Raw genomic sequence first — 25,262 nt, 5'->3', positions numbered from 1 at the left:
AAATTTTATGTTGCTTAAAAACACATCTAGGCTGTTTTAGTTCAGGGTTTAAGTCTCGGTCATTTGGTTCAACAATGGGAGTGAATTTTGCTTTTGAATGAGCCATTCAATTTTATTTCCTTAAAATAACTTATTTCTATGACTTTTTCACATGCGAACTCTGTGAGATTGGATAAGTAGAATCTGACATGCAGTGCTCATCTTCATGAGAAAGTTCAAATGCTGAAAAGTCAGCACATTGTGCAGTGGTCATGAAAAGCTGTCTTTTTAAAAAACTGATCAAATTTAAGTATTTTGCCTTTATTTCACTTTTTATGAGAGGTGCCTGAGGACTGGAGGAAAGCCAGTGTCACTTCAGTCTTTGAAAAGGGCAAGAAGGAGGACTCAGGGAAACTACAGGCCAGTCAGCCTCTCCTCCATCCCTGGCAAGGTGATGGAACTGCTCATGCTGGAGGTCACCTCAAAGCATGGAAAAGATTAATTGGGTGTAATCAACATGGATTGACCAAGGGGAAATCACGCCTGACCAACCTGATAGCCTTCTGTGCTGGAACGCCTGGCCGGGTGGATGAGGGGAGAGCAGTGGGTGTTGTCTGCCCTGCCCTCAGCAAGGCTCTTGCCCCTGTCTCCCACAGCCGCCCCAGGTGAGCGCAGGCCGGGTGGGCTGGGCGCGTGGGCAGGGAGGTGGGCTGAGACCTGGCTGATGGCAGAGCCCAGAGGGCTGTGACCAGCGGCGCAGCCCAGCTGGGGGCCCGCAGCCAGCGCTGTGCCCCGGGGCTCAGCACCGGGTCCCGTCCTGCTCAGCCCACCCCCCAGCGCCCTGGGTGAAGGGGCAGAGCGTGCCCGCAGCGAGTTTGCTGGTGGTACAGCGCTGGGAGGGCGGCTGATACCCCGGGGGCTGCGCTGCCGTTCGGCGGGGCCCGGGCAGGCTGGGCAGTGGGGCAGGGGGGGCGTCATGAAGCTCAGCAAAGGCAGGGGTAGGGTCCTGCGCCGGGGGGGAGCGACCCCACGCACCAGCACGGGCTGGGGCTGACCTGCTGGCAGGCAGCTCTGCGGGGAAGGGCCTGGGAGGCCTGGAGGACACCGAGTGGCCCGTGGGCCAGCAGTGTGCCCTGGTGGGCAAGAAGGCCGCTGCCAGCGCGGGCTGCATCAGGAGGAGCGTGGCCAGCGGGTGCGGGGGGTGTCCTGCCCCTCAGCTCTGCCCTGGTGAGGCCGCACCTGGAGTGCTGTGCCCAGCGCTGGGCTCCCCAGTTCAGGAGAGACAGGGAGCGACTGGAGAGGGGCCAGCGGGGGGCTGCCAAGGGGGTGAGGGGGCTGGAGCATCTCCCTCATGAGGGAAGGCCGAGAGAGATGGGCCGGTGCAGCCTGTTTAGGAAGTTCCATCTGAATATGAGGAAGAACTTGTTTACCTCGAGGGTGACAGAGCCCTGGGACAGGCTGCCCAGAGAGGCTGGGCAGTCTCCTTCTCTGGAGACATTCAAAACCCACCTGCAGGCAACTCTGTGCAACCCGCTCTGAGTGAAGCTGCTTTAACAGGGGTTGGCCTAGAAGATCTCCAGAGGTCCCCTCTAACCCTGACCATTCTGCGATTCTGTGATTTACAGTGTTGGCTGAGATTTTGAATGATCATCACATTTTAACCTGTTTCACATTAACTCTTTTTTTTTTTTGGCAATGTGTATTTCATTTGCAGAGTGAAGGGGACAGAGTGTGATGGAGCAATGGAAGATATTTTTCATATACAGAATTAGGCAAAATGATTTGGTCTGAACTAGGGGTGAAAAAATAATGTGTAACCGTGTAGCTTTCTTTTTCATCTATTGTGAGAGTTCTGGAAGACAAGATCTATAGAAATTCCTGACTGCAATTGGTTGACAATTATGAAGAAACTCATGAATCCTCAAATAGAATTTTCTGCTGAGCAAGCAGGATGACATTACCTTAGCTATTGCAATATTGCACAAGTAATTGCACAATGAAAGTACATTATTTATACAGACTTTGTCACTTCAGAATAATAGCAGGTAATATATTAATCTGTGCACTTTCTTAGATATTGTCCCAAATATTTGAGGTCTATTGCTTCATCATGCGTCTTTGCTTGTGATTTTGGTTTGACTGAAGAATTACATGCAGTCGGTTTCTTCACCGTCGAAATGCTTCATGTTCCCTTTTTAAAGCTAATACTCTAAAGCTAATCACTGTGAAACCGTGGATAAAATTATGAATTCAAAAGTATTCAGATTTGTGATGTTAGGGATTATGAATCTGTTATTTCTTCCTGAAAATACCATAAAGAACCTAAAACAGTTTATGTATTGTATGCATATAAGGAGGTGGCATAAATACCTTTTGTGTTAAATACTATTAGTATTTGCTTTAAAAACATCAATTATGTCAAACATTATCATTTAAAGCAAAATTGACCAGGCAGTACGTAACTTAGGTGGGCATATTTTTTTCATTGGGATTAGTACTTAATAAGTTTTTCTTTTTTTAAATCAGAAACATGAAGGATTCTTCCTCTCATCACTGGTGCTGTTGTGTATCACGGTGAGAATCTGGAGTACGTATGTTATACATAGTTGGACAATGGATCTGAAGTCAATAGAGATAATGGATGTGAGTTACCTGGGAAGAAGAATTTTTAAGGCTCTCATGAGTATTTTAGAAGTTTCAAGAGATTTCTAATGATTTAAAAATAATTTTCAAAAAATATTATCGATATATAAAGAAAACGTATGTTGCACATATAGATGTAAGAATAATGTATATTAATGAAAAAGTTCTAAAAAATTGTGTGTATATATACACATATATACATTTCAAATGATTATGCAACCATTTTACCCAGAGTTTGGATAGAAACTGTTTCAACCCCTTGCTATTAGTTAATGTTTTACGTATTTGTCTATGTTCTTGTTTGACATAAAAGCCTGAAATCAATAGGCCAGGTGTTTGCTAGAGAACATGTTACTGTTTACTTACAAAATGTAAGCATTTTTTTTCTCTTCATCTGGGCTTCCAAAAGGTGTACTTTTCACATTTCCTAATTAAGTATTTGTAGCCAAATCTCTGGAAAACAAAATAACTCCAAACACTTGTCTGAGCTACCTGCATCTTGGTTTTTAAGTCCCATCAAAATTTACTAGTCTCACTAGTTTGGTGGACCAGACGTCCCAGCTGCCTCCTGAAACAGCTGCCAAGTTGCTATGCATTATGTGTCTTTTAAAAATTATGTCAGATTGTCTGTTGTTGTACCAGAGAGAGAACTCATGTGCATGTGCTCTCCTTGTGTGAGCTGATTCTTTTCCAGCAGTAGCTGATGAAGGTTTTTCTGTCCAGCATAGCATGAAATCACGATGAACCCAATAAAAGTTCACTGAAAACTGAAACTTTATTTAAATATTACACTTTTTCTGGGTTTTTTTTATTTTGTTCTGTTTTTCCAGTTATGCTTCATAGTAAATACTGCTCTCTCTGCTTTTGTGTTAATTATGCAAATTCACCTTCATCTGCAGGGATTTGTGGCACTTGAAGGGTCAGATTTTCTGTCAAATGCTAGAAGCCAGAAGCATTCCTGGAAGTCATGGTTTTGAAAGCTTCCCTTTTATATTGTGTGACTATGCATATTGAGTACGGATTTTGAGGTAATAAAAATATTAAATCATAATTGCTGGTAGCAAAATATTAAAATAGGAGAAATCTCAATTTAATAGAAACAAAACTCTGATGTGACCTTTACTATTCCTCTTCATTCTCTCCAACTGCAAAAACATAATTATCCCTTCCGTGTAGCAGAAATGGACTATTCCATGTTGAGAAAACTTTCTGGTTTATACATCCCTATCAATTTTTACTCACCATCAATGCACAATATGAAATTAATTTTCTAAAGATCTGGGTGGCAAGGCTTACAGTACAGTTGTCCTCTGATCTCATGGAAGCTGCTATTTTTGACCCCTCTAGTCAGGATGGGACTTCCCTGAACTGAAAAACTACAATAGCTGATATTTGCTCCCTGTGCTCTGAGCCGATACCAGCACCAGCTTGCCGAGTTTCTATTTTTGTGTTCTAGCTCTTTGTGCCAGACGTTTGAATTACACTTTTAATTCCGAAGTTTTAATTTACCTTGCACTTTGTGCCATGCAGCTAGCATTCAAGACTGATCCTGCTCAAATGCTGAAGCACTTCCTGTAGTAGTGGCCAGGCTTCCCGACCCGAATCGCCCACCTAACCTATTTCTGACTGCTTTTCCCCTAGGATACCTTTTCCCAAACAAGCTGGAGTTTGAAGTTGCCTCTCCAGGCAGAAGTAGATAGTCTGGGTTTAAGATCAGGAAAAGCCCATACAAGGAGCCCCTATCAGCTAAGCCTGTTTCTATTCAAGACACTAGTAAACATAATTATATTGTAGTCGCATCTACATTGTTACTGAGCAGTTCAGCATAGGCTTCTATTTAATTAGAACTAATTTTAATATTTAGAAGTAATGTAGTTGTTCTGGCTGTTGCAGCCTGAGACATACTTTAGAAATACCTTGGTATTTTGAAGAGGATGTACCCAGCCTGTAATGTCTGTGAGGTCTGCTATTATCTCTGTAGAACTGAGGAGGGTTCTGGTATCTGAAAGTGAGTTTGACAGTTTTTTCTTAAGCTATAGCTATTATTGAAATGAAGGTTATCTTTGCTCTAAAACCACTGTCTCTGTTGACAATCTTTTAAACAAAATAACTACTGTTTGCTAAATACCACATCAAGCTGTAATCTGTAAATTCTTATTATTTTATCAAGTAGTCAGTATGTCTGCAGTGAAATAATTTGTAATGAAAAATGGCCTTTTGCAGAAATCTCAGTATTCACAAAATTATGGGTATCAACGCTTACTTTTCTGGAGGGAAAAAAAAAAAGTAATTTGGTATACAGGTAATTAATTTTGATGATTAACATGGTGAACATGCACAGGACTAAAGTAGACCCAGCATTATGGGCAAAACTGGGCAGGCTAAGGTGTTCAAGAGCTGTGCTTTATGCAGCTCCATATAAGCATCATGAATCTCATGCAAGATACTAGAAAATCATGGGACTCAGTAAAGCCCATCTGTTTTCAATCATACCCTACTGGCTTGTTTTGTCAGAACTGATGTACTGCTACTGCTTTCAAAATGATGTCTGAAAACTGGCTGTAAAGCACTATGTTTCTCACTAAAACAATTAGAAGAAATTGGATGAGCTAAGGTCTCTCCTTCAGTTACAAGACTTAAATTGAAATGCAAACTCTGTTTTCAATGAATTTACACCAAGGTATCTGTGGAAAGAATAGGTTAACACTCAGGGATATCAGCCCAGGATCTGGCAGGCCTCAAGGCAAGTCCCAGCCCTGCTATCCACTCCCTGAAATTAAGTTTCACACCTCTTTTGATTTCATTCCCTTTCTGTGAAATCCAAACGACAATTTGCATGCACTGGGCTGCTAGGGCAAACAGTGCACAGCAATGCAGTCCTTCTTGGATTAGGGAAGGTGGGTATCCTGCTCCTCGAGGAACAAATTCACACAGAATTTGGGTACTGTGAAACCACCTCTTTCAAGTGAACTATCACCTGAAATGCATTGTAACTGTGGATTGCTGTTTTTCGTTTCTCACGCATGCATACAGATCGCTTTTGGAGCCAGTGTCCCAGCTCTGCAGCAGCATTGTGAAGCTGCCGCAGGACACGGGTGCGTTACCGCCTGCCTGCGGCCCTGCGCGCAGTGACGGCTGAGGCGAGCTTTGCCGAGGCTTTCCAAAGGCAGGGCACATTTCAGCCCCTGCCACCCCTTTCGGTCCTCCCCCGGAACCCACTTTAGGTTTCTTCGGGTGACACAGGCCGCCAGCCCGCCCCGGGGCCGGGGCCGAACTCCCCCGTTCGCCAAGGGGACGCTCCCTGAGGAGGCGGCAGCGCGGCGGGGGCGGGGCTGCCTCGCGCGTGGCGAGCCCCTCGCGGCGCCCCGCGTGCCTCGCCCAACGCCGCCGCCAGCCTGATCACGCTGTTTCCTCGTGGCCGCACTGCCAATAGGCGGCTGGGGCGCTGCCGCGGGGGGCCAATGGGCGGGCCGGAAAGGCTACCGCCCCGCCTCCTGGGTGTGTGTGACAGGAGCCAATCGGCGGCCCGGCGGCGGCGGGTTTATATCGGCGGGGGCTGGCGGCTGAGCGGGGCAGCGGCGGCGGCAGCGGAGCGGAGCGGGCATGGAGTGCGGGCGGCAGGTGGCGAACTTCGGGGCCGGGCCGGCGAAGCTGCCGCGCTCCGTGAGTAGGGGCGGGGGGCCCTTCCCGGCGCGGGCTAGGGCATCGCGGAGGGCTGGGGTGTGGGTGTCCGCGCTCTGCCGGCGCTGCAGGGGGCAGCCGTGGCTTTGCCCGCACGCTGCGGGGGGCCCCTCGCTTCCCGGGGGCTTCCGCGGGCGCGGAGCGAGGGCTGCGGAGACTCTGGTGAATAGTAATAAAAAGGCTTAGCCGCCTAACAACGAGACCTCGTTTCTTCTCCCTCTCGCCACCCAAGTAAACGCCCTGCTAAGTTCAGCGTTTTGGAAACGCGCCGTAATGTGGCTTTAGGAAGGCTCTCCTGTTTTTTTTCTGAATCCGATCGTTCACCAAGGGGTATTATCAGCTTTGAGGTGGGAAGTAACTCCTCAGGTGCACAGAGGCAATCGTGTTGCGTGTATTGTTTGTCAGCTGATAAATAACATGGTAATTCCATGAGAAGTCTTTATTTAAGAAATTACAATGAGTATAGTGTAGACTCAACCTTTTGGAAAGTTGCATCAGCAGCCAGTGATTATCCAGTTACATATGGAGAGGGGGCGGTTTCTGCCAAGTTGCGCGCATCTGACTTCCATCTTCAGAGTTGTTTATTGTGGAAGTTTTTTATTCTTTTCTTAGTTTCCTTCATTGTTTTATGTGTTACTTATTTAACAGTTTTCTTGGGGCAAACAAATTTGCTGTAGAGCAGCTTCTTGTCCTCCCCCCGGCCCAAATGGAAATGCCCTGTGCAGATTATGATGCAAAGAAATTTGTTGTTTTGTCATGAGCCCTTGGTTCTTACAGGGACTTTTAATAGAACTGCTGCAGTATCCAACTCTGTAATGGACAGTACTGAAAACTGGCGTTAGGGTTTGAGGCGAGCATAGCTGAACTCCATATTATTAATCTGTTTTCCCCTCTTGAAAATGCAGTACTTCTATATGGACTACTGTATCACCTCAATTGTTCCACTTTGTGGGCTGATACCATGTATGAAGTGCGGTAGACTCATTGAAGCAAGAAGGTAGACAAAGCTCTTCATGGCTATTACAAGGCATATGATAAATGGCTATTGTAAGGCGTGTGCAGATTGTCAGATAAAGAATGTTCCTAACAGAATTGGATTTTACCAAGCACTTTTTAATAGTCTGTGTGTTCCCCTTGACCTTTCTGCCCCCTCCTCTGGCATTGATAAATTTGCATGTGAAGCACAGTGGTTAAAATTTAGAAATCTCTCAACATCAAAAGCAGCAGTTGTTTCTGGTTGACTTCTGCTGTTACAGGTGACAAGGCCATGTGGATACCTTGTCAGCAAGGTAGACTTCTTGCTCCTGTAGCTGTCCTGAGTGTGTGGTTTCTTGCCATCTCCCTGGGATGCAAGCATGCAGTGTGTGTTTTGGTGGCTTTTCTGCTGGGGCTCCCTCCTGTACTTCCCTTAGGAAGAATTAAGAATGTTGTATCAAACAAGAATTTACTGAAATCAGAAGCTGCAGATCCAACGGTTAGAATCTAAGTCCACTTCGCTGATATTTGAGAGGTATGGGAGAAGAAAGAAAAATGGAAGGTTGAAGCAGCAGATTACCTGGCTAGGGCTCCCAGGAGTGACCTGCATTTTTTGGTTATCTCAAAATGTTGCTTCATTTCTTTCTTAACTTTCGATAACTTCTCTAGGCTCATCTTCAAAAAGTGTGGGACTTAATTCTGTAAAACCAGGCCTTGTCTTGTTGGGTCAGTTTGAGGTATCATATTCCCCAAGATGACTTTTCTTTGTTTTCCTCAGTATCTTGGTTGTCTTATTCGCACAAGTCAAGCAAAAGAACATAGGGCGGAGGGCTGGAGGTGGATATTTAAGATACTTGATTAGAAAGAGTACATATACAAATACTGTGTTCTGTAAAAGGTTGGGAGTTCATACAACTCCTAGAAATCATTCTGAAATGTGGAAATCTAACTCTTGAAATAATAATTTAAAACACAGTTTTCACAACAAGCATATGATTTAATTGTGCGATGTTGTGGAAAGCCCTCAGCTACTAGAGACAATGAAATTATATTGCTGAATATACTTCTGGTAATTTCACTTGACAAATGTCATGTTACTGCAATACGATAGAGCAGCTGGCATATGCATGATGCATCAGTGACTCCAGATAGTGGGAAATTCCCTTAATTTCTTTTTGGATTTTTTCTTTTGTTAGGTATTATTAGAAGCACAGAAGGAATTGGTGGACTACAAAGGGCTTGGTATAAGTGTTCTCGGTAAGACTTCAAAAATTCTGTATTTTTCAGAATGTAGATGTTTAACCAAATTGTAATAAGGGGTTTTGATCTTGGGATTTCAGCTCCTTTTCTAATACCTTATTCTGGTAACATGTATGTCCAGAGAATGCTTTTTCATACTGGTTTTCCACCATGTATCAGGAGACCGTAAAATGATACGTAGCCAGATATTTAGTGATCTAAAACAAAGGACTGGACAGAAAAGATAACTAATATGTAAAACATCAGTACTTTTGAATCTTGGGGCAGGAATGTGTATGTATGTGTGTGTATGTATATAGAGGCAATACAGGAAAAAATATTTTATGTATGCCTGTAAAATACTATATATGTATACACCACTATATGTGTATATGTGTGTACATAGATACCATATAGAATATCTTGTATGCTGTGTGACAAAACATTTCAGATGTATTGGATATATAGCATCCTTCCTGTTAGGAAGGCCATGCTGTCCTGTCGTAAGGAGGAAAGTGTCTTCTGTGCTATGTGAGTAGCTGACTGGCTTTTCGGCCCCAGTTGCACAAAATTTTCATGCAAGATGATAGTCAGCATTTTACTAGTCCTGTGAAGCTTTGGTTGCTGAATTCTCTGCAGGATTTGGTTTCACATTTAAATTGTACACTCTTACAGATGAAAGAAAGTGTGGAGGCTTAATAAAAGGAATTAAGTGACCTTAATGTTTAATTAGGATTACTTCTTAAAAGTAAGAGACTAAAACAACCCCCTGTGCCTTTCTCCATGCTTGCTACAGCATTAGTAGCAGAGAAGGTTCTCAGAGTGAGAAAAACTTACACCTTTCTAGGGAGTTTTTTTCATGCAAATGTAGTTGTTCCTGGGGGTGGTAAGGTCATGTGGATGCTGAATGTGAATGGACTGGATTTGCCTGAACTGGAGGTATAAGTCTTGTGTGGATATTTAGGAGGGCTAAGCAAAAATACATAGGAGTTGGGACTGGGAATGGGAGCCTTCAGGCATTTTGGGTCTGTGGTATAGAATGGTTAAAACTTAACACAATTTTAAATTGCATTGATGTATTATAATTTTGTTTCTTGTTATTTCGTTTTTCCTATCCACCAAAGAAATGAGCCATCGAACTTCAGATTTCATGAAAATTCTAAATACAGCTGAAAGTCTTATGCGAGAATTGCTGTAAGTGAATTATTCCTCATTTTTATTTCATGCTTGTGCTAGTTGCACCAATAATGATTAATATTGGGACCTTTCATTGAAAGCACCTGTTTTGGTGTTTGGGTTTTTTTTTAAGGTGCTGTGTCTGAGTGGAGAGTACCTTGGTTTTCTGTTTGTCTGATGCTGATTTATTTGAATGTAACAAAGGGTTTTTACGTTTTTATTAGGTTAAGATGTTTTTTATGTGTCTACTAAACACTGACTGGTTGACTTTTCTGAAATTTTAATTTTTGTCACTTTCATGGAATTCACAAAGGGCATCAACTTCAAGAAATAAGTAGAAACAACAACTCATTTCTCTAATGGTATAGAGGTGATCTATGCATTACTCAACAGTCTGATTTTACTAACATAAGCTCTGTGGATGTGTTTTAGAATCACTGATCAGGAGCCCTTTTCCTATTTGTAGTGCGACTAATATTTTAAAGTTTGAAATAAATATACTGTGTATTAGAATTAATGTTCTCGTAGTAGTAGATGTTGGTCATGTCATATAAAAGCTTGACTCTCGGTCACAGCCAGAATTATGGACAGAGTCTTAATAATTTGAACAAGTTATTTTTGTGACAGTGTGAACAACTTAAGGCACTTGCTCTGCATGTACAATTTACAGTTGCACTTTCAAATTGAAGGGTCTCGAAGCTGAATTCTGCTGTGAGTACTTCAGTTTGAAGTTCTTAGTCTGACAGAAAAGCTGTGAAATTAGCAATAAAATTAAAAGTGAGCAGTAATTCTGTAGAAATATCTTTCAGGCTTGTGTGTGCTATGATAGTAGAGCTTCTCAGTGAATTTGTTTAATGCTATCCAAGGGGAGGCATTTGTTTTCAGCAAATAATTGTTAGTAGAATGTATAGCATTATTCTTAAGTTTTTACATGGGACCAGTGCTGAGGTAAGTTAGTGGGATTTGGTCTAACCTCTTGGCAGAGTCTTCTAAAATGACAGCGTTATTTCTCAGTTACCATTAAACGCATAGTATCAAGTTTTATGCATTCTGTGTCTTCTGGGAATAATATAAATGATTATTTCTTGCATGCAGAAATATACCAGAAAACTACAAAGTGATTTTCCTCCAAGGAGGTGGATCTGGTCAGTTTAGTGCAGTCCCACTTAATCTTATTGGTTTGAAGGAGGGAAGGCATGCGGATTATGTGGTTACCGGAGCTTGGTCGGCAAAAGCAGCTAAAGAGGCAGAGAAGTATGCCAAAGTGAATATTGTTCATCCAAAACTAGGAACCTATACAAGTAAGTTGATGATTATATCCATCCATGTTACCGCTTAGCTTTTTGAATGGCTCTGAAAACCAGTCCAACTCAGCTATTGCATTACTGAATGTTAACTACTTACAGAGCTGACTGCCCATCACTCAGAAGATTGCCTGCTACATCTCTCCATGTTCATCATGGGGAGATCTGTTAGATGGCTTAACAGTCTCCACCAGAAAATAATTCTGAAACTAGGGTTAAGCAGATCCCGGAAAATGGTAGGGGAATGGTCTGGGCTGTCCATTTCTTTTTATCTTTTTTCTTCTTTTTTTTGTTGTTGTTGAACTGAGTTCTTAAGCTATATGCAGGGATATTTTGAGATATTTCAGTTCCAGGTGCTCTCAAGATGAGATTGATCTGACACTTAGAAGCATGTCTGGGAGCTTAACCTTTTTGTTCCAGGAGACGGGAGACCTGTGTTCTGTTACGGGTGGCAAAGATAGGTATTTGGGAACCCTTGAAAGTAGGTGTGTTGTAACAGGCAAGTTGGCTCTGGAATGGAAGAAGCATTTTCAGCTCTTTCTCTTGGAGCTACTTACTGGACATAACATAATCTAACAACCACAGTGTAGAAGGAAGAAAAAGTTTAACTGTAATTGAGGCATTGGGATTTTTTGTAAGAATCTGTTTCAAGGATATTTTGAGTGTATAATTTTGTCACTGGATATACATAAATGATTCTTGGACCATGGACAACTGAGTTTTGGTTTCTGCTCCTGCCAGTCATGCTTACTTTCCTTCCCTCTGATTCAAATTACAGTATTTGAACTGGGTTTAGAGGCAACAGGAAAGACAGAGTATCCCCATATGAGTTAGTGCCCTAATGATCAGTTAGTATACTGACTTGGAAGATAAGCTCATATCCTGTGAGGCACAGGAAGGAATTGAACCTGCAGCCTACCCGTCTAGGGGAGTGTATTCAGCATTTGGCAGCTGTAGTAAGGGGAGAGGCAGTAAATAATGGTGGAGAAAACAGCAGCGCTTTTTCCCCCTCATGTTTTGGAGAAGAGAAGAAAGGAAGAGCAACCGCTGGTTCTATGCAAACCTGTTCTGTGCTGTTAGGGCATGCCTGTATATTGCCTGTTGGCAGAAGAAATCTTGGTTTTGTAAGTCTGTGGCAAAGCCTAAATGGGAGGGAGGGAGGTAACCCTGTGTTCACCTTGGGAAAGACTGAAGTACTTCTGGGAATGCACAGAAGCACAGCTTTAGAGAACTTTGCCAGTGAGAATTTGAATGCCACAGTAGTTCCAAAAGCACCAAGAGGATTCTTAGACCCAGTGCCTGAATTCCTCTGAAATGCCGGTTTGGACCCCTGGGGCAGTAGTTTGGGATTACAAACCTGGCGAAAATCCCTTGAGGAATAAGGGCTGACAACCAGAAGGATGTTTGCAAGTTTATTGATGGCTCACCGTAGAATTTTGGGAATGCATTGGTATTTCCTTTGCAGATAAAATATTTTCTGTTAACAATATAATTAATACTTCATACTGCAAAATCGTTCTGGGTTTACACTTAAGTCCTGTGTTCAAGTAAAATTACACACCAGGAAGATTATTTGTCTCCAGTGACCTTTGTTTTTTATTTTTTTTGTCTCAGACATTCCTGACCCAAGCACTTGGAATCTTAATCCTGATGCATCTTATGTCTATTACTGTGCTAATGAGACTGTTCATGGTGTGGAGTTTGACTTTGTACCTGATGTCAAAGGAGCAGTCTTGGTTTGTGATATGTCATCAAATTTCCTCTCCAGACCTGTGGATGTTTCCAAGGTACAGTATTGGACACAGTGGCTGCACAAAATATTTTCAAACTTCAATGCATATAATTAGCCACTTAGAAATGTCTGGATGGCCAGAGATGCTGAACAGTGAAATTAAGGAAATAATATTTTGTTATTTGGATAGCTGATGATGGACACAAATGGAAATTTGAAGTTTGAGATTTGTGGTGTCCTTTTTTCAGTAAAAACATACTGAACCATGTTGAAATTGTTCCTGTTAATAGCTGTCCAAGATTATTTGTTGACTCTGTGGTCTTATCTGATGCTGTAGCTGAGCGAGATATATTCTGAATCATATTTACTCTGTAGATAGTGTGTATGGCTCTAGCAGGGTACAGTGAATCAGAATTTTTGATCCTGCTTCTTTCATGGAAAAATCTGTAGCCCCTTTCAAGCTGCTAAAGCTTCTTGTGCTTCACAATTACTGCGTCTTTCTTAGGTAATACAGAGGTAGAACATAGTACTTACATTTGTAAAGTGTGTTAGGAGTGGGAAGTGTTACTGACTAGTGAAGTAGCATGTTTGATCTTTCTTATCTGTGTGTAGCAAAAAGAAGGGGCAATTGTTACTGCATTCATCTTGGCCTTTCTTAATCTGCCTTCTTTGAACAGGTTGGTTATATGATACCTGTTCTGAAATACCATATTGGTTGAAAATACTGTGATCTATGTATGAATTTATTCTTAGTAGGTTTGCTTGGAGTAGTGTAAAATTGGGACAGGCTACCTTGAGAATTTTTTGTAGCTACTAAATGAACATCTAGCAAATTACTGGGAAACTTATTGTGATTTTATTCCTCAGTTGAATGAAGATACATGGTTCTAATTATAGACATACAAGGGATAATTATAGCTGTAAGTGCAGTTTGAATTCAGAACTTTTAACTCGTTGACCTATAACTTGCTCATTTTCAACACATTCTCCAAGCTATTGAGCTGAGTTGTATACCTATTGTATAATGATATTGGTGTATGAGTCCATTATAACATCTACTAGCAAATGCATGTAGTAAGTCCTTCTCTCCCTCTTCCTATTAGTTTGGCGTCATTTTTGCTGGTGCTCAGAAGAATGTTGGTTGTGCTGGAGTTACTGTTGTAATAGTACGTGAGGACTTGCTGGGATTTGCTCTGAAAGAATGCCCTGTAGTACTGGATTACAAAACGCAAGCGACGAATGGCTCTTTGTATAACACTCCACCATGCTACAGGTAACTTGCCCTGCTATTTAGTCTCTCCCTCGGAAAGCTACTGCGCTGCCATCTGCTGCTTTTACTGAGAAAAGTTTCAGAAGTTGAGTATTTATCTTCAAGTCACTGTTGCCTAGTGGGACTCAGCTATAAAGGACATGGGTTTTTTGGAAGTAAATATTGTCTGTCATAATTCCATTGTAGAAGTTTCAAGATCCAGTTGTGACTTACACGAACACCACTCAAACTCAGTGGTGATGCTTCTATTGTTGCAAGTAGGTAACTTGTCAGGTAGTCTTGCTTCTTGAATACTCAGTACAGATGTGATTTAATGTCTTCCTGAGCTTGTTCTCAGAAATTGAACCTCCAGATCCCTATTGATTTTTCTTTGGAAAATAGTAAATATTATTGTTATGTTTTATATTATTAAAACTTTTAATTAAAACATTCTTTTATTTTTTAGTATCTCATTCTAGCTACATATTTACTACTGTCAATTTTGAAATTAAACTAGTATTTTTTTAAAGGCATTTTAGTGATTAGTTTGCTTTATTCTCTACTACAACTTTGCATAGTTCTTTGACTTGACAACCACAAATAAAATTGATCCGGCTTCATAGTTACTGCTAGCAACCAAGATCATAAAACTGGCATGTACCTGATGATTTCATGTATGCAAGAAACAGAACAGACTACAGCTTGTTCTTCTGAAATTACTATTTCCTAGCTTCTGATGACTAGTGAAATGATGCTTTGCTACTGAATATTTAGGTGTTGAGCCAGTAATATCTACTCATTCTTCATCTGGAGCATTTTCATAACAGTGTCCACTAAAATGATTATTTTAAAAAAGATCTTCAAACCAGGTTTTAAAAATTATTTTGCTAATAGTGGTTTCTGCTTTTGAAGATAAGATTTCATTTTCATTTGGATAATTTCATAATGCAATCTTACATTCATGTTTAATCTCAGCTCTTACAGCTTTTTCGTACATGCCAGAATTTGTAAAGTTAAGTTGCTTAATGATGTCCAATAGTTATTAAAGGCACTGTATAGCCATGAAGTACAGGGATTCCTACATATAAAACCTACCTTAATACCATTGCTTACTTTAATTTAGTAGAATTTTAACTGATACTAATTGCAACTCTGAATCTGCTGATTCTCACTGTTGGGTGTACTATTGCAATGACATAGAAGCAGTTATCTTAATTTATCAGAAGAGCAGTAAATCTTGTGGGTGTATGTTCCAGATTTTACAAGCGGTATGCATACCGTAGAGTATGTAGTGCTGCAGCAACGTAGTCTTTGCTATCAGCCTGTCTGCCCTATTAGCTGTATACACCCAGTATCCTTAGGGCTGCTGTTAAAACAAAAATTAGCCTTACAATGTTTCCAGGTTTTTATCATCTTTCTGAATGTGGCTTTGTAACATGGGCAGTATGTGTGTTTTTCCCAGTAATTGATAAAGCCTCTATTTCATGATCAGTTGTCTTCCTGACTGCCAAGTCACGCATACAGTTTCGGACACTGTGTACTTGCATATGCCAGGTCTTAAATCCAGCCGTTCATGTTTTCCAAGTACAAAGCTATTTCCATTTGAAAATCCGAAGTTCTACTTAATCTCAGCACTTGAACACAGTGTTGCTCCTCTGGTTTGAAAAGGAAAATGAATGAAATTCTGTAACTTTATTTTAGCCACTGCAAAGAGCTGCTTGAAAAGGAAGTGCTGCTTTATTTGTAACTCGGTATCTGTCAATAACATTAACAGGGTAGTGGAAGATTAAAGGGGCTGAAAATAAAGCTGAACTAGCAGACTTTTCTCCTTTCTGATCGCTGTCGTGCCAGATCTCACTTCATGCTACAGACCTGCATTGGAGTATACTCCAGAATCCAGAATGTAACAGACTGAAATGTTGGCAGGGTGCACGTCTTTTTGGCTTGGTGCTAAAAGCCTATTCCAGTTTTTGTAAAGAGCTGGCAAAGCTGCTTAGTTCTTTTTCTTTGCTCTCTTCCTTGCACACGCTAATGGTTTGCTGGCAAACAAGCAGGAAATATTAACTGAATTTGCAAAAGCTACTTCAGCAGGATATTAAATTAAGTTGATGCTAATGGCTTTAACCTCTCAGTGCTACAGAGTTTGACTCTTCGACCGTAATCTGCTTTGCTAAAATTAACAATGAATTTGCTATAAAAATCTCTTTTCCAAGCTCCAGAATGCATTTTGCATTTAAAATTGCTCCAAAAATGTTATTTTGACTGACATGAAAGAAGGATAAAAGACTTCAGCTGGCTGGGTCTTGTGGGTGACTCTGAAGCTGACTTGACTTGTCCAAGAAGTTTCACTCAAAGGAGTGAGGGTAAGAGGGAATGTGGCCTTGTATATTTGGCAAGGGCATAGGCTATCCTTCGCTGAAGTTCTTTACACTGGTGTAGTTGAGTGTGCTGTCATAAATGTAGCAAGATTGTGCTCTCAAAGCTATAAGGTGCTTTGTATAAAATGGTCTGTAACCTCCCTCATTCTGCAGTGTTCAAAGATTTGATGCTGGCATCCCCTGAGAAATTAGAAGTAGCAAAGTTTAAAACAGCCTTCTGATAGATTTGTGTTAGGGAGACTCATAGGGTAATGTTCTCTGAGCACTCCCTTGGAATCTGTAATGAAGGGATTAATAAAAGTGAACTTATTGAAAATATGCCATAAAAACCTGTGAACAGTTTTGGATTTTTTATGTGAAGTGTTGTAGTCGTGGGAAGTGCCTGAACTTGAACAAGCTGAGCTTTGTAGCAAAAGCACAAAGGCAAAAGGCCTCAGGGATTTTTTTATGTTGCACTTAGTAACTAGCATTGAAATACTTGGTCCCAAGCCACATGATGCCAACAGGCTTCCAGATCTCTGCTTAGAACTTGAATGGTAATGAATAATTAAGTGTGATACATCATTATTTGTTTTGCCAGACTTCACTTTTCGTGTGGGCAAAAGGTCTTTTTAGACAGAAATAGGATTATAGTTTTTATTTAACATTTGTGAAAATGTGATTAGATTTCTGGCTTTATTAATGTACATGCGCTTGAGATGCACCCCTGTATTTTTGCCAGAGCAGCTGTATAGGGTGGATGCTACTAACTTTGCACTAATTCTGGCTCTTTCTAGGACTCAGCAGGCAGTTGTGTGGTCAATGAAATGGCAGTCCATGCAGTGTGTTCTGGGGATGTCCTTGGGAGCCCTGCAGGGTTGCAGGAAACCTGCAGGACTTGTCCTGTGGTACAAAGGATTAAGTTTGGTCCGACAGATTTGTTTAGGTTTTGAATTTTGGGTTACTTCATCTGTGTCCAAAAAACATGGCCTGCTTAGAATTGTCATAATTACTAAAATAGCCTAGATTCTGAGTTGTTAATTGTAGGCACCATAAAACCAAACAGAACATTTTGTTGCTGAAACATTTTAACTATTAAATAGGACTGTTATTTTTCTGCTTTTTTTTTTTTAAATAATCTGACTGAAACATGTTTTTTCCTCTTGCAGTATTTATATCATGGGATTGGTACTGGAATGGATAAAGAATAATGGCGGGGCTGCAGCTATGGATAAACTTAGTTTAATCAAGTCACGAATGATTTATGATATTATAGACAAATCTAATGGATTCTATGTGTAAGTTGCTATGCTCTTGCCCTTGGTTTCAATATTTATTGCAGAGCCAAACGTTCGTAATTTAAGGAGTCTGATTGCAGCATATTTTTAAAGTTACCTTTTCAGTTTATATATAAGTTGTGAGGGATCCTGCAGGAATTACTTGTGCAAACCATTTACTTGATAACTATCCAAGACTGAGTCTTATTTCAGTAGGAAATTATCTCAAGTTTATATAGATCAGTTGTGAAACATATTAATAACATGTATGTTAAACTTAAAATACAGGAGTCTAGGAGAAGCATATACAAGCCAGGATCTGCATATCCGGTTTTTTTACGCTCACTGAATCTCTTGGGTAAATACAGGCCAAAACAGAGAAAGTGGCTTGTAAGAAATTTTAGAGACCACTTTTGCATTTTATTCTTCCTGCCATCTGTCTTCAGTAGTCAAAGATTCTGCTTTCTCTCTGTCAAGCATAGTGTTCTTATTAGCTAACAGTGCTAAGTTCTGAAACAGGAAAAGCAGACGTAAGCGTAGTCAAAATTTAATACATTTTCTTTACATATAGTTTATTTTCTTCAGTTATTTTTGCTGGTTTTCCAAACAGATCTAACCCTCTGATTTTTACATATTAATGCAAGGTGGTTTTGAGCTCACAGGACCCAAAACATGTATACTTAAAAGCTGATGTTGTAATTTGGAATAATTCTAATACTCACCAAGCTCAAACTAGTAATTGACTATGAAACAGCAAAATATTTTCCTTAATCTTCAGTATAAAATCAACAGTTTTAGGAGCCAATTAACTTTCAAGTCAGAGTTTAGATAGGGCAAATTAAATTTGGATTTTAAATTAAAGCTGGCTACAACCTTAATTGGCAGGGATATAGTTTCATCATAATATTTAATACATTCTGCTTATCCATTTAGTTAACGAGAACAGCTTTGCCTTTATCATTGCCATGATCAGATTGTGATCCTACTCTACGGAAATCCTGAGGGTTTTTTTATAAACCTCAGTAAGCAAATGAAGCCTTGAAAAAAATATTTCGACAAATACAAATTTGTTTCTGGTAGGCTGGTCTCTAAGGCTGTGGGTGGGAAGTGCAATGCAGATGGGATGGCAGGTAGTCAGCTGGGAAGGCAAAGCAAGCTTCATGAACTGAGCTATATGTATCTTACTAAGCAATACTGCTAAGAATGGATTTTATTGTACCTAATGACTACAAGGGAGACTTACTTTACAGCTGAGAAGGCAGCTTTAGGTATCTCCTAATCTGTGGCATTCTTCACTGGGTAAGCATTGTGACAAACCATTTAGGAAACGGAGATTTTTCTTCCACAAAGTGCTGTGCCATTTTGCAATTTGCTTTCCATAGGCTGTGCACAAACTGAGTTACTTCAGATTGCCTGATAGCAACTGGATCTTCTTAACACTATAGCGTAGCTACAGTTCTGACATGGGAATGCATAGGCATTTGTGAAGTGTTTTCCTAGTTGCATCTGAAGCAGAAAATTTGTATACACAGCTGTTGTGATTGACTTTTCCTCTTCATAATGAAGACATCTATACAAAGGAGGAAATAAAGAATTCTATTAATTTTTGTCAAATAGAATAATAATAGGTATGAAACTTACATGCAATGTGAGAAAACTTATAGATTCTTACATGGATTCATTAGGCATGTCACAGCCTTAGGACAGAAAAAATCAGGAGGCTTCATGATTCATTTAGCTAGAATCACTAAAGAAAAATACTTAAATCTTTTTTTTGTTCCCCATGTTCTTACTCTCACAAAATAATTGAAGAAAAATTTTGCTTTAAATGTGTCTTGAATTCTCTACTTCAGATTAAAGGGATTTTTAAGTATTAAGGAGCTGTGATGTTCCTTGTATGTTGTGGCTATGTATGTGATGCAAGACTTGTTCTAGATACCTCTTCTGTACTTAAGATGTTCATGAAAAATACTAAAGGTAGAAGGTGGACTGAAACCACTGACAGAAGTCACTAATGTCCAGGGAAATTTCCTTATGCTGTGTTCTTACACTTCCTTTAGTTCCGTTTAGCTGAGTCAAGCTCAGTTCTGGCAGTATTTATGATGAGTGAAAATAAGTGTGTCAGTCTTTGAAGATAAAGAGAAGAAACTGCTTAAGACTTAGTCAAAGTTTGCTGTAACCTCACTTACCCGAGGGAATGTAACTGAGACTGTTGTGGGTGGGGTGGTGGTTTTCATTAAGTATTTTAAATTAGGCCTGTCTACAGGCCTCCTGTGCATTCCCTGGGGACAATTTTAAGTATGTCAGGAACAGCCAATAAGCCTTCCACTTTTTCTGTTTTTATACTCTGTTGAAAAAGGAAGGTTGGTTTCTTTCATAGAAAGTAACGACCTTTTCAATTATGGAGGAATGACTGGTGCTAAACAGATGGAATTATTCACTTTCTGAAGTTGTATATAGTTGAAATGTAAATTTAGCACAAAATGGGTTAATCATTACATTCTACAACTTTTCTAGATGTCCAGTTGAGAAAAAGAACCGAAGCAGAATGAATGTCCCTTTCCGTATTGGCAGTATCAAGGGTGATGAAGCACTGGAAAAGAAATTTCTTGAGAAAGCTGTGGAACTTAACATGATATCTCTGAAAGGGCATCGGTAAGTACTTGTCAGATGAATCCCTTTCCTGTGCAGAATGAACTGTTACTACAGTGGTACGGCAGCGGGCTTTATGCATTGACTTGGCCTTTTTCACTCTTGGACTGCTACTCATTGGTTTGGCATCACTTGGGAATAGCAGTCTAGATAGAGACTGTAATCAGAGACTGATGGTGATTCAACTACTGCTTATGTGTGGTGGGGTTCAGAGAACTTTCTGCTTAAGTCTGCTTTCTACTCCAATTTGATACATCTGTCTGTGCAAATACAAAAGATGACTCTTGAGGTCAGGTTCTGTCATTGTATAAAGCCTTTCATTACACAGCTTGTTGACCTGGTTGCAAGAGTTCCTTACCGCGTTCACTGGTGCTTGTGGGATTAAAAGTAGCTTTTATGTTGCAGGGCTACAGCATTGGAAGTGTAAACAACTAATAGAGTTTCTCTAATGGCAAGCTTGCCTTGAAGAATTAAATGTTGCTTCTCGTTTACATGAAATGTGACTGTTATCCCTTTGGAGTAGGTTTGAATATCTGTGAATGTTGTATCTCTTCTAGAATATACAAAATCTTTCTATTTGTTTTCTTCCCTCTCTTCAATTCAGATCTGTGGGAGGAATCCGTGCCTCTTTATATAATGCAGTGACGGTAGAAGATGTTCAGAAGCTTGCAACATTCATGAGAAGCTTCATGCAGATGCATCAATCATAAATGCTCATGGGTTAAAGCCATGCTGCACATCTGTGGAATAAAAGCTAAAGGGTTTGAAAGTTACTGTGGTACTGAACAGCTGTAGCACACAAGTTATTTTCTTTTAGTTTCTCTAGCTGTTTTAGTTAACTGCGTGGAATTGAGGCCCAATCTTACAATGACTTGGCAGCCTTGGCTTCACTGAAGGTCAGGATCCCCAGGCTGATAAAGATTTGTTCTGAGACTTGCAAAACAGTATTTTCAAAGTGTGGTTAAAACATGAGTAGCACTGTAAGATGCTATGGATCTGAGCCTGTTTCTTGCTTCTAGTCACAGATGACTTCATCACCAATGAATTGTTTTTAGTAAACTTCAGGAGACAAAATTTGTCATAAGCTTTCTGTAATACTTTACAAATCTGTGACTGCACACTGAAGCTAGAACTGATAGTAGGTGTTCTCGGAGGATATCTAGTTGGTTTATTTGATATATTGCAACAGTATACCCCACCAGTAGTATTTAAGAGTTAATATCTGTGTTCCTAACCTGAGCACCTTGTCTTTCAGACTTCTGCTCCCATGCTTGAAGTACTATCGTAAGTTCCATATAGCAGTACCCATTGTCATTCAAGTCTGTGGGACTGGGCCTTTTTTCATGTAACCATTTATTGGTTCAAAGCTAAGATGAATGAGTCTGTAATTGCACCAATTTAGATGTTGTTTATTTCTCTATGCTTTTTGTATATTAAAATTCTTCAGGTTGTTAATTTTATATTCTTATTCTGGAGTGTGCGTATATGCTTCTGCTAAAATCTTCTTTATAATTTCTTAATCTTGTGCCAAACTGGATGGCTGTATGCCACTGAATGGATCTGTGACTTTCTGTGCTCTGACTTCCTAGACCAAAGTGCAGCAGACTTTTTTTTTTTTCTTTTTGTCTGGTGTTTCTTAAATGTTTTCCCTCTAACTATGCCAGTGTGTTCTCTACCCTTTCATTGCTTTAGTTCTGTAGCCTTTTGTATGTGGGGCTTTGCCTGGCTGCAGTGAATACAAGCCTTGACTTCCTTGCTTTCTCCTGACGCGACATCACACTTTTGGTACAACTTTCTCAATTGATCCTTCTGCCTTATTCCAGCCTTTGATGCTCTGGGCTAGAGAAGGAACTGTGGTTATGCAAATACCTTCAGAAGATTTATTATAGTACCCTTAGAGTTATTTTTCTTCCTTAGCTTGGGAATGTACTACCAATGACCGTATATTGACACTAGCCTCTGGTTTTAACTTGCCTAGAAGCTATATGCTAGTATCATAGTGTTTAGCATTACTGCAGATGGTTTCAGGCTGTAAGCTCTGGTACGGGACTGGGTTTTTTTTTTATTATTTTTATGTAACTCCAGTACAGTGGTAACAGATTAATAATGGTAATGATGGACTGTCTGTTTCTTGGTGGAACCTCACAGCAAGTCAGTGCAGTTGTGATAGGGTTGAGTTACATTCCTATTTGAAAAGTTGTCACTTTGACTACTGTTTTGAAATTTTTGTCAGCTCAGTGTAACTCTAATTAAAGAAACTGGTGAAGAAAAAACTTTATCACAGCATGCTGTGAAGTATTGGTGTGTCTGAAGCTTTTGTTTTTGTCACTTTGGAAGGATGAGTCATGCATAACGTGTGTTAGAATTTAAGATTCCAGTATCATCCTTTTTCCTAAAAAGCAAGCTTCCCTCATTTATGTTTTTTTTCTTTCTGAAAATAGCTGTTCCTACAACTAGCATGGAAACAAGAGTATTACTGTGAGAATGTTTAGAGAACCCTTTCTTGCCCAGTCAGTCATGAAGATCTAATTCAGGTTCCATATTAAGCTTTCTACCTTTCTAAAATTCTGCTTCCTCTGAATTTGGTGTCCTTATTTTCAACAGTAGTTGTGACTTACCTCTTTCTAAAAGCTAGTAAACATTTCTATTTATAATAGCCTTGCATGCCTCTTAGCAGGCATTCTTTTATATGTGACTACGAAAAAGGTGGCACTGCCATATGCAGCTGATTCATGAGCCCAACAGGGACATTTTTTTTCCTGTTTCTGAATTGTGCCTAACTTCTTGTCAATTAAAGACTTATTTTTTTGTTGTACCCAGAAAGGCAAAAATCGTGTAAAAGCAAAATGCAGAGTGAAGACTACATTAGCAAGCAGCGATTGACTGAATATCATGTGAGGAAGATCCATGAATGCTGGGAAGAGTGGAGAATATGCTGAATGAATTAGTTACTTGAGATTTGTTTCAGACTAATCTGTGTAACAGTTCTACCCTTCCAAGCTGCATCCCTGAAAGATGCAATCAGGGTATTGAGCCCTGGTCCACTTCCACTCATCAGATTAGCAGGAGGAATTTCAGCAAGGGTTGCTGAGAGTCCTGGTTCCTGGTCTGTTTCCCTTATGTCAGTATTTCCAAGCTGTGTCAATAATTGCAGTGTTTGGAAGTAGGGGTTTTTTTTGGTGTAATATGACTCCTTCTGGGCCATTCAGAGGTGAGGAAAAAACAGGAGTAAAACACTGGTCTCATCTGACTTTGCACATGTAGAGAGCAAATTGTAAGATGAGATGAGCTCTCCTCAACAAACAGTGCTTCTAGTTCATTTTTTAGTGAGTTGTCTCTATTGCATCTCCTAGTTTTTGTGTTTGACTTGACAAAAGCAGTTGCTCTTTAGTTTGTAGTAGAAAAGTCCCTGTCTGTATCTTTCCCAGGCCTGGCCAAAGAAGAGAAAGCTGCCAAGGAGGTTGTGCATTCCCTCTGTTCCTGCTCTGCGTGGTGAGGAATGCTTTAGCCCAGGTGAGAACTGTAGGTACATCAGGAAGATACCCTGTTCCAGGGGGCTCCTGTCAGTTGTCAACAATAGGGTCTTTCCATGGCAGTTGTGGTACTGTCTCCAAGCCTGGCGCAGAAGAATTAAATAAGAACTAGAAGTCTGTATTGCCACATCCTTATGTAACTAGTAATTCTAGTGGGGATAAATTATTTATATGGACAGCAGTGTGGACAGTCTTGCCCCTGTGTCAGCTGACACCATATTTTCATATTTTTCTCCTATTTAAATTAATCCTTTCTTTTCAACTTGTAACAGGCTTAATATCTTTAGATGTACCTAGAGATGTTTGGATGTAAAAAGTTTAAGCCTATTCTTGCCTCTCAAGTAAATGTTTGGAATGGAACAGGAATGAAAGGCATCATACACTGATGGATTACAAGTTGTCAAAGTATGCTGAAAGTGTTACTAGGTCTGCAATGTATTGGTGTATGATTAATATTTGCTGTATTTCATTCTTGGGGTAGAAAAGAAAATGAGGGTGAACCTCTTTGTATTTGATAGGGATGTACCTAATTAAAAAGTGAGATGTTACAAGGTTTTACATGAAATCAGTCACTTTAATTGGAAAGAGATATCCCCATTCCTGTTGATAATTGGGCTCTTGATAATTTAAGACCAGGATTCATGGCAGTCTGTGATAAGTTGGTCCCTTTTAGGCTAAAGAAGCTAAGAAGTTGTAATTACTGACGGATTACTGAACGGTTGGAGGAGCATGATCAAAGAGATGCAAGGAGATACATGCAAGAACTGGTAGCTTGTGAAGATGTATTTATTAAATAGTTAAGGAATAAAAGTGTATTTGATGTGACAAAAACAAAAGCTATACAGTTTTTGAAATCCCAGAAAATTCAGTTCAATCTCCTACCTTTGCACTATGCATGAAAAGCAAAAATGGAGTATTTTAGTAAATGGATTAATTACAGAAAAATGAAGAAATCATGTGAGGTTGAAATTTGCTAAACTATAAGAGTAATTACTGTTAAACTGCTTAGATTTTTATAACATAATGAACAAATCTGAGTGTGATTCTTTCAGTTCCATGATATAAACTGAAGATATTTGAGATGTTTTGCTAAAACTAGGGATGGTAGTAACAAACACTTCTTGCTGTGTAACTGAATATTCCTCCAGAGCATGAGTAGTACCTTTTGGACTTTAAACAAACTGGATGAAACTTTCAAACTCTGGTGCTAGGTTTTGTAGCGGGGCCAACCAGAACTAAAGACCTGTAAAAGCTGGAAGACTTAATTTGGGGTTGGAATTGCCCTGCCAGTGCGGGGTCACACTGGCTTGTGGCTTTTCTTCCCTACTAGGGCAGCCCCAATGAGGCTGGCTTTTGGGCACATTTTTATTGTGAAAACAGACCTCCTGCCTTAGCCCTAGGCAAGTGTTAATGCTTGCTTCAGTTGTGATTGTGCTTCACCTTATGTCCCAGTTCTGAATTGTAT

The 25,262-nt window shown here is 40.1% G+C and overlaps 1 protein-coding gene and 1 long non-coding RNA gene across 2 annotated transcripts; both read left to right on the top strand.

Moving 5' to 3' along the window:
* Nucleotides 1-376: 376 nt before the first annotated feature.
* LOC119141203 lies at nt 377-2,992 on the top strand. The gene is made up of 2 exons (XR_005101873.1): nt 377-2,024; nt 2,506-2,992. It is a non-coding gene; the product is annotated as an uncharacterized LOC119141203 (long non-coding RNA).
* A 3,185-nt stretch (nt 2,993-6,177) lies between these two features.
* On the top strand, nt 6,178-22,559 carry PSAT1 (phosphoserine aminotransferase 1). Its single transcript, XM_037373179.1, has 9 exons — nt 6,178-6,285; nt 8,475-8,535; nt 9,642-9,711; nt 10,789-10,994; nt 12,612-12,784; nt 13,833-14,002; nt 17,505-17,633; nt 20,130-20,267; nt 20,869-22,559. Exons 1-9 carry the CDS (start codon nt 6,226-6,228, stop codon nt 20,972-20,974), a joined length of 1,113 nt encoding a protein of 370 aa, XP_037229076.1. The 5' UTR covers nt 6,178-6,225; the 3' UTR covers nt 20,975-22,559.
* The last annotated feature ends 2,703 nt before the right edge of the window (nt 22,560-25,262 follow it).

The sequence above is a fragment of the Falco rusticolus genome, chromosome Z, assembly GCF_015220075.1.
Source record: "Falco rusticolus isolate bFalRus1 chromosome Z, bFalRus1.pri, whole genome shotgun sequence".
NCBI classification, from domain to species: domain Eukaryota; kingdom Metazoa; phylum Chordata; class Aves; order Falconiformes; family Falconidae; genus Falco; species Falco rusticolus.
The sequence above is the reverse complement of the archived record's forward strand: the minus strand, read 5'-3'. Positions and strand labels throughout refer to the sequence as shown.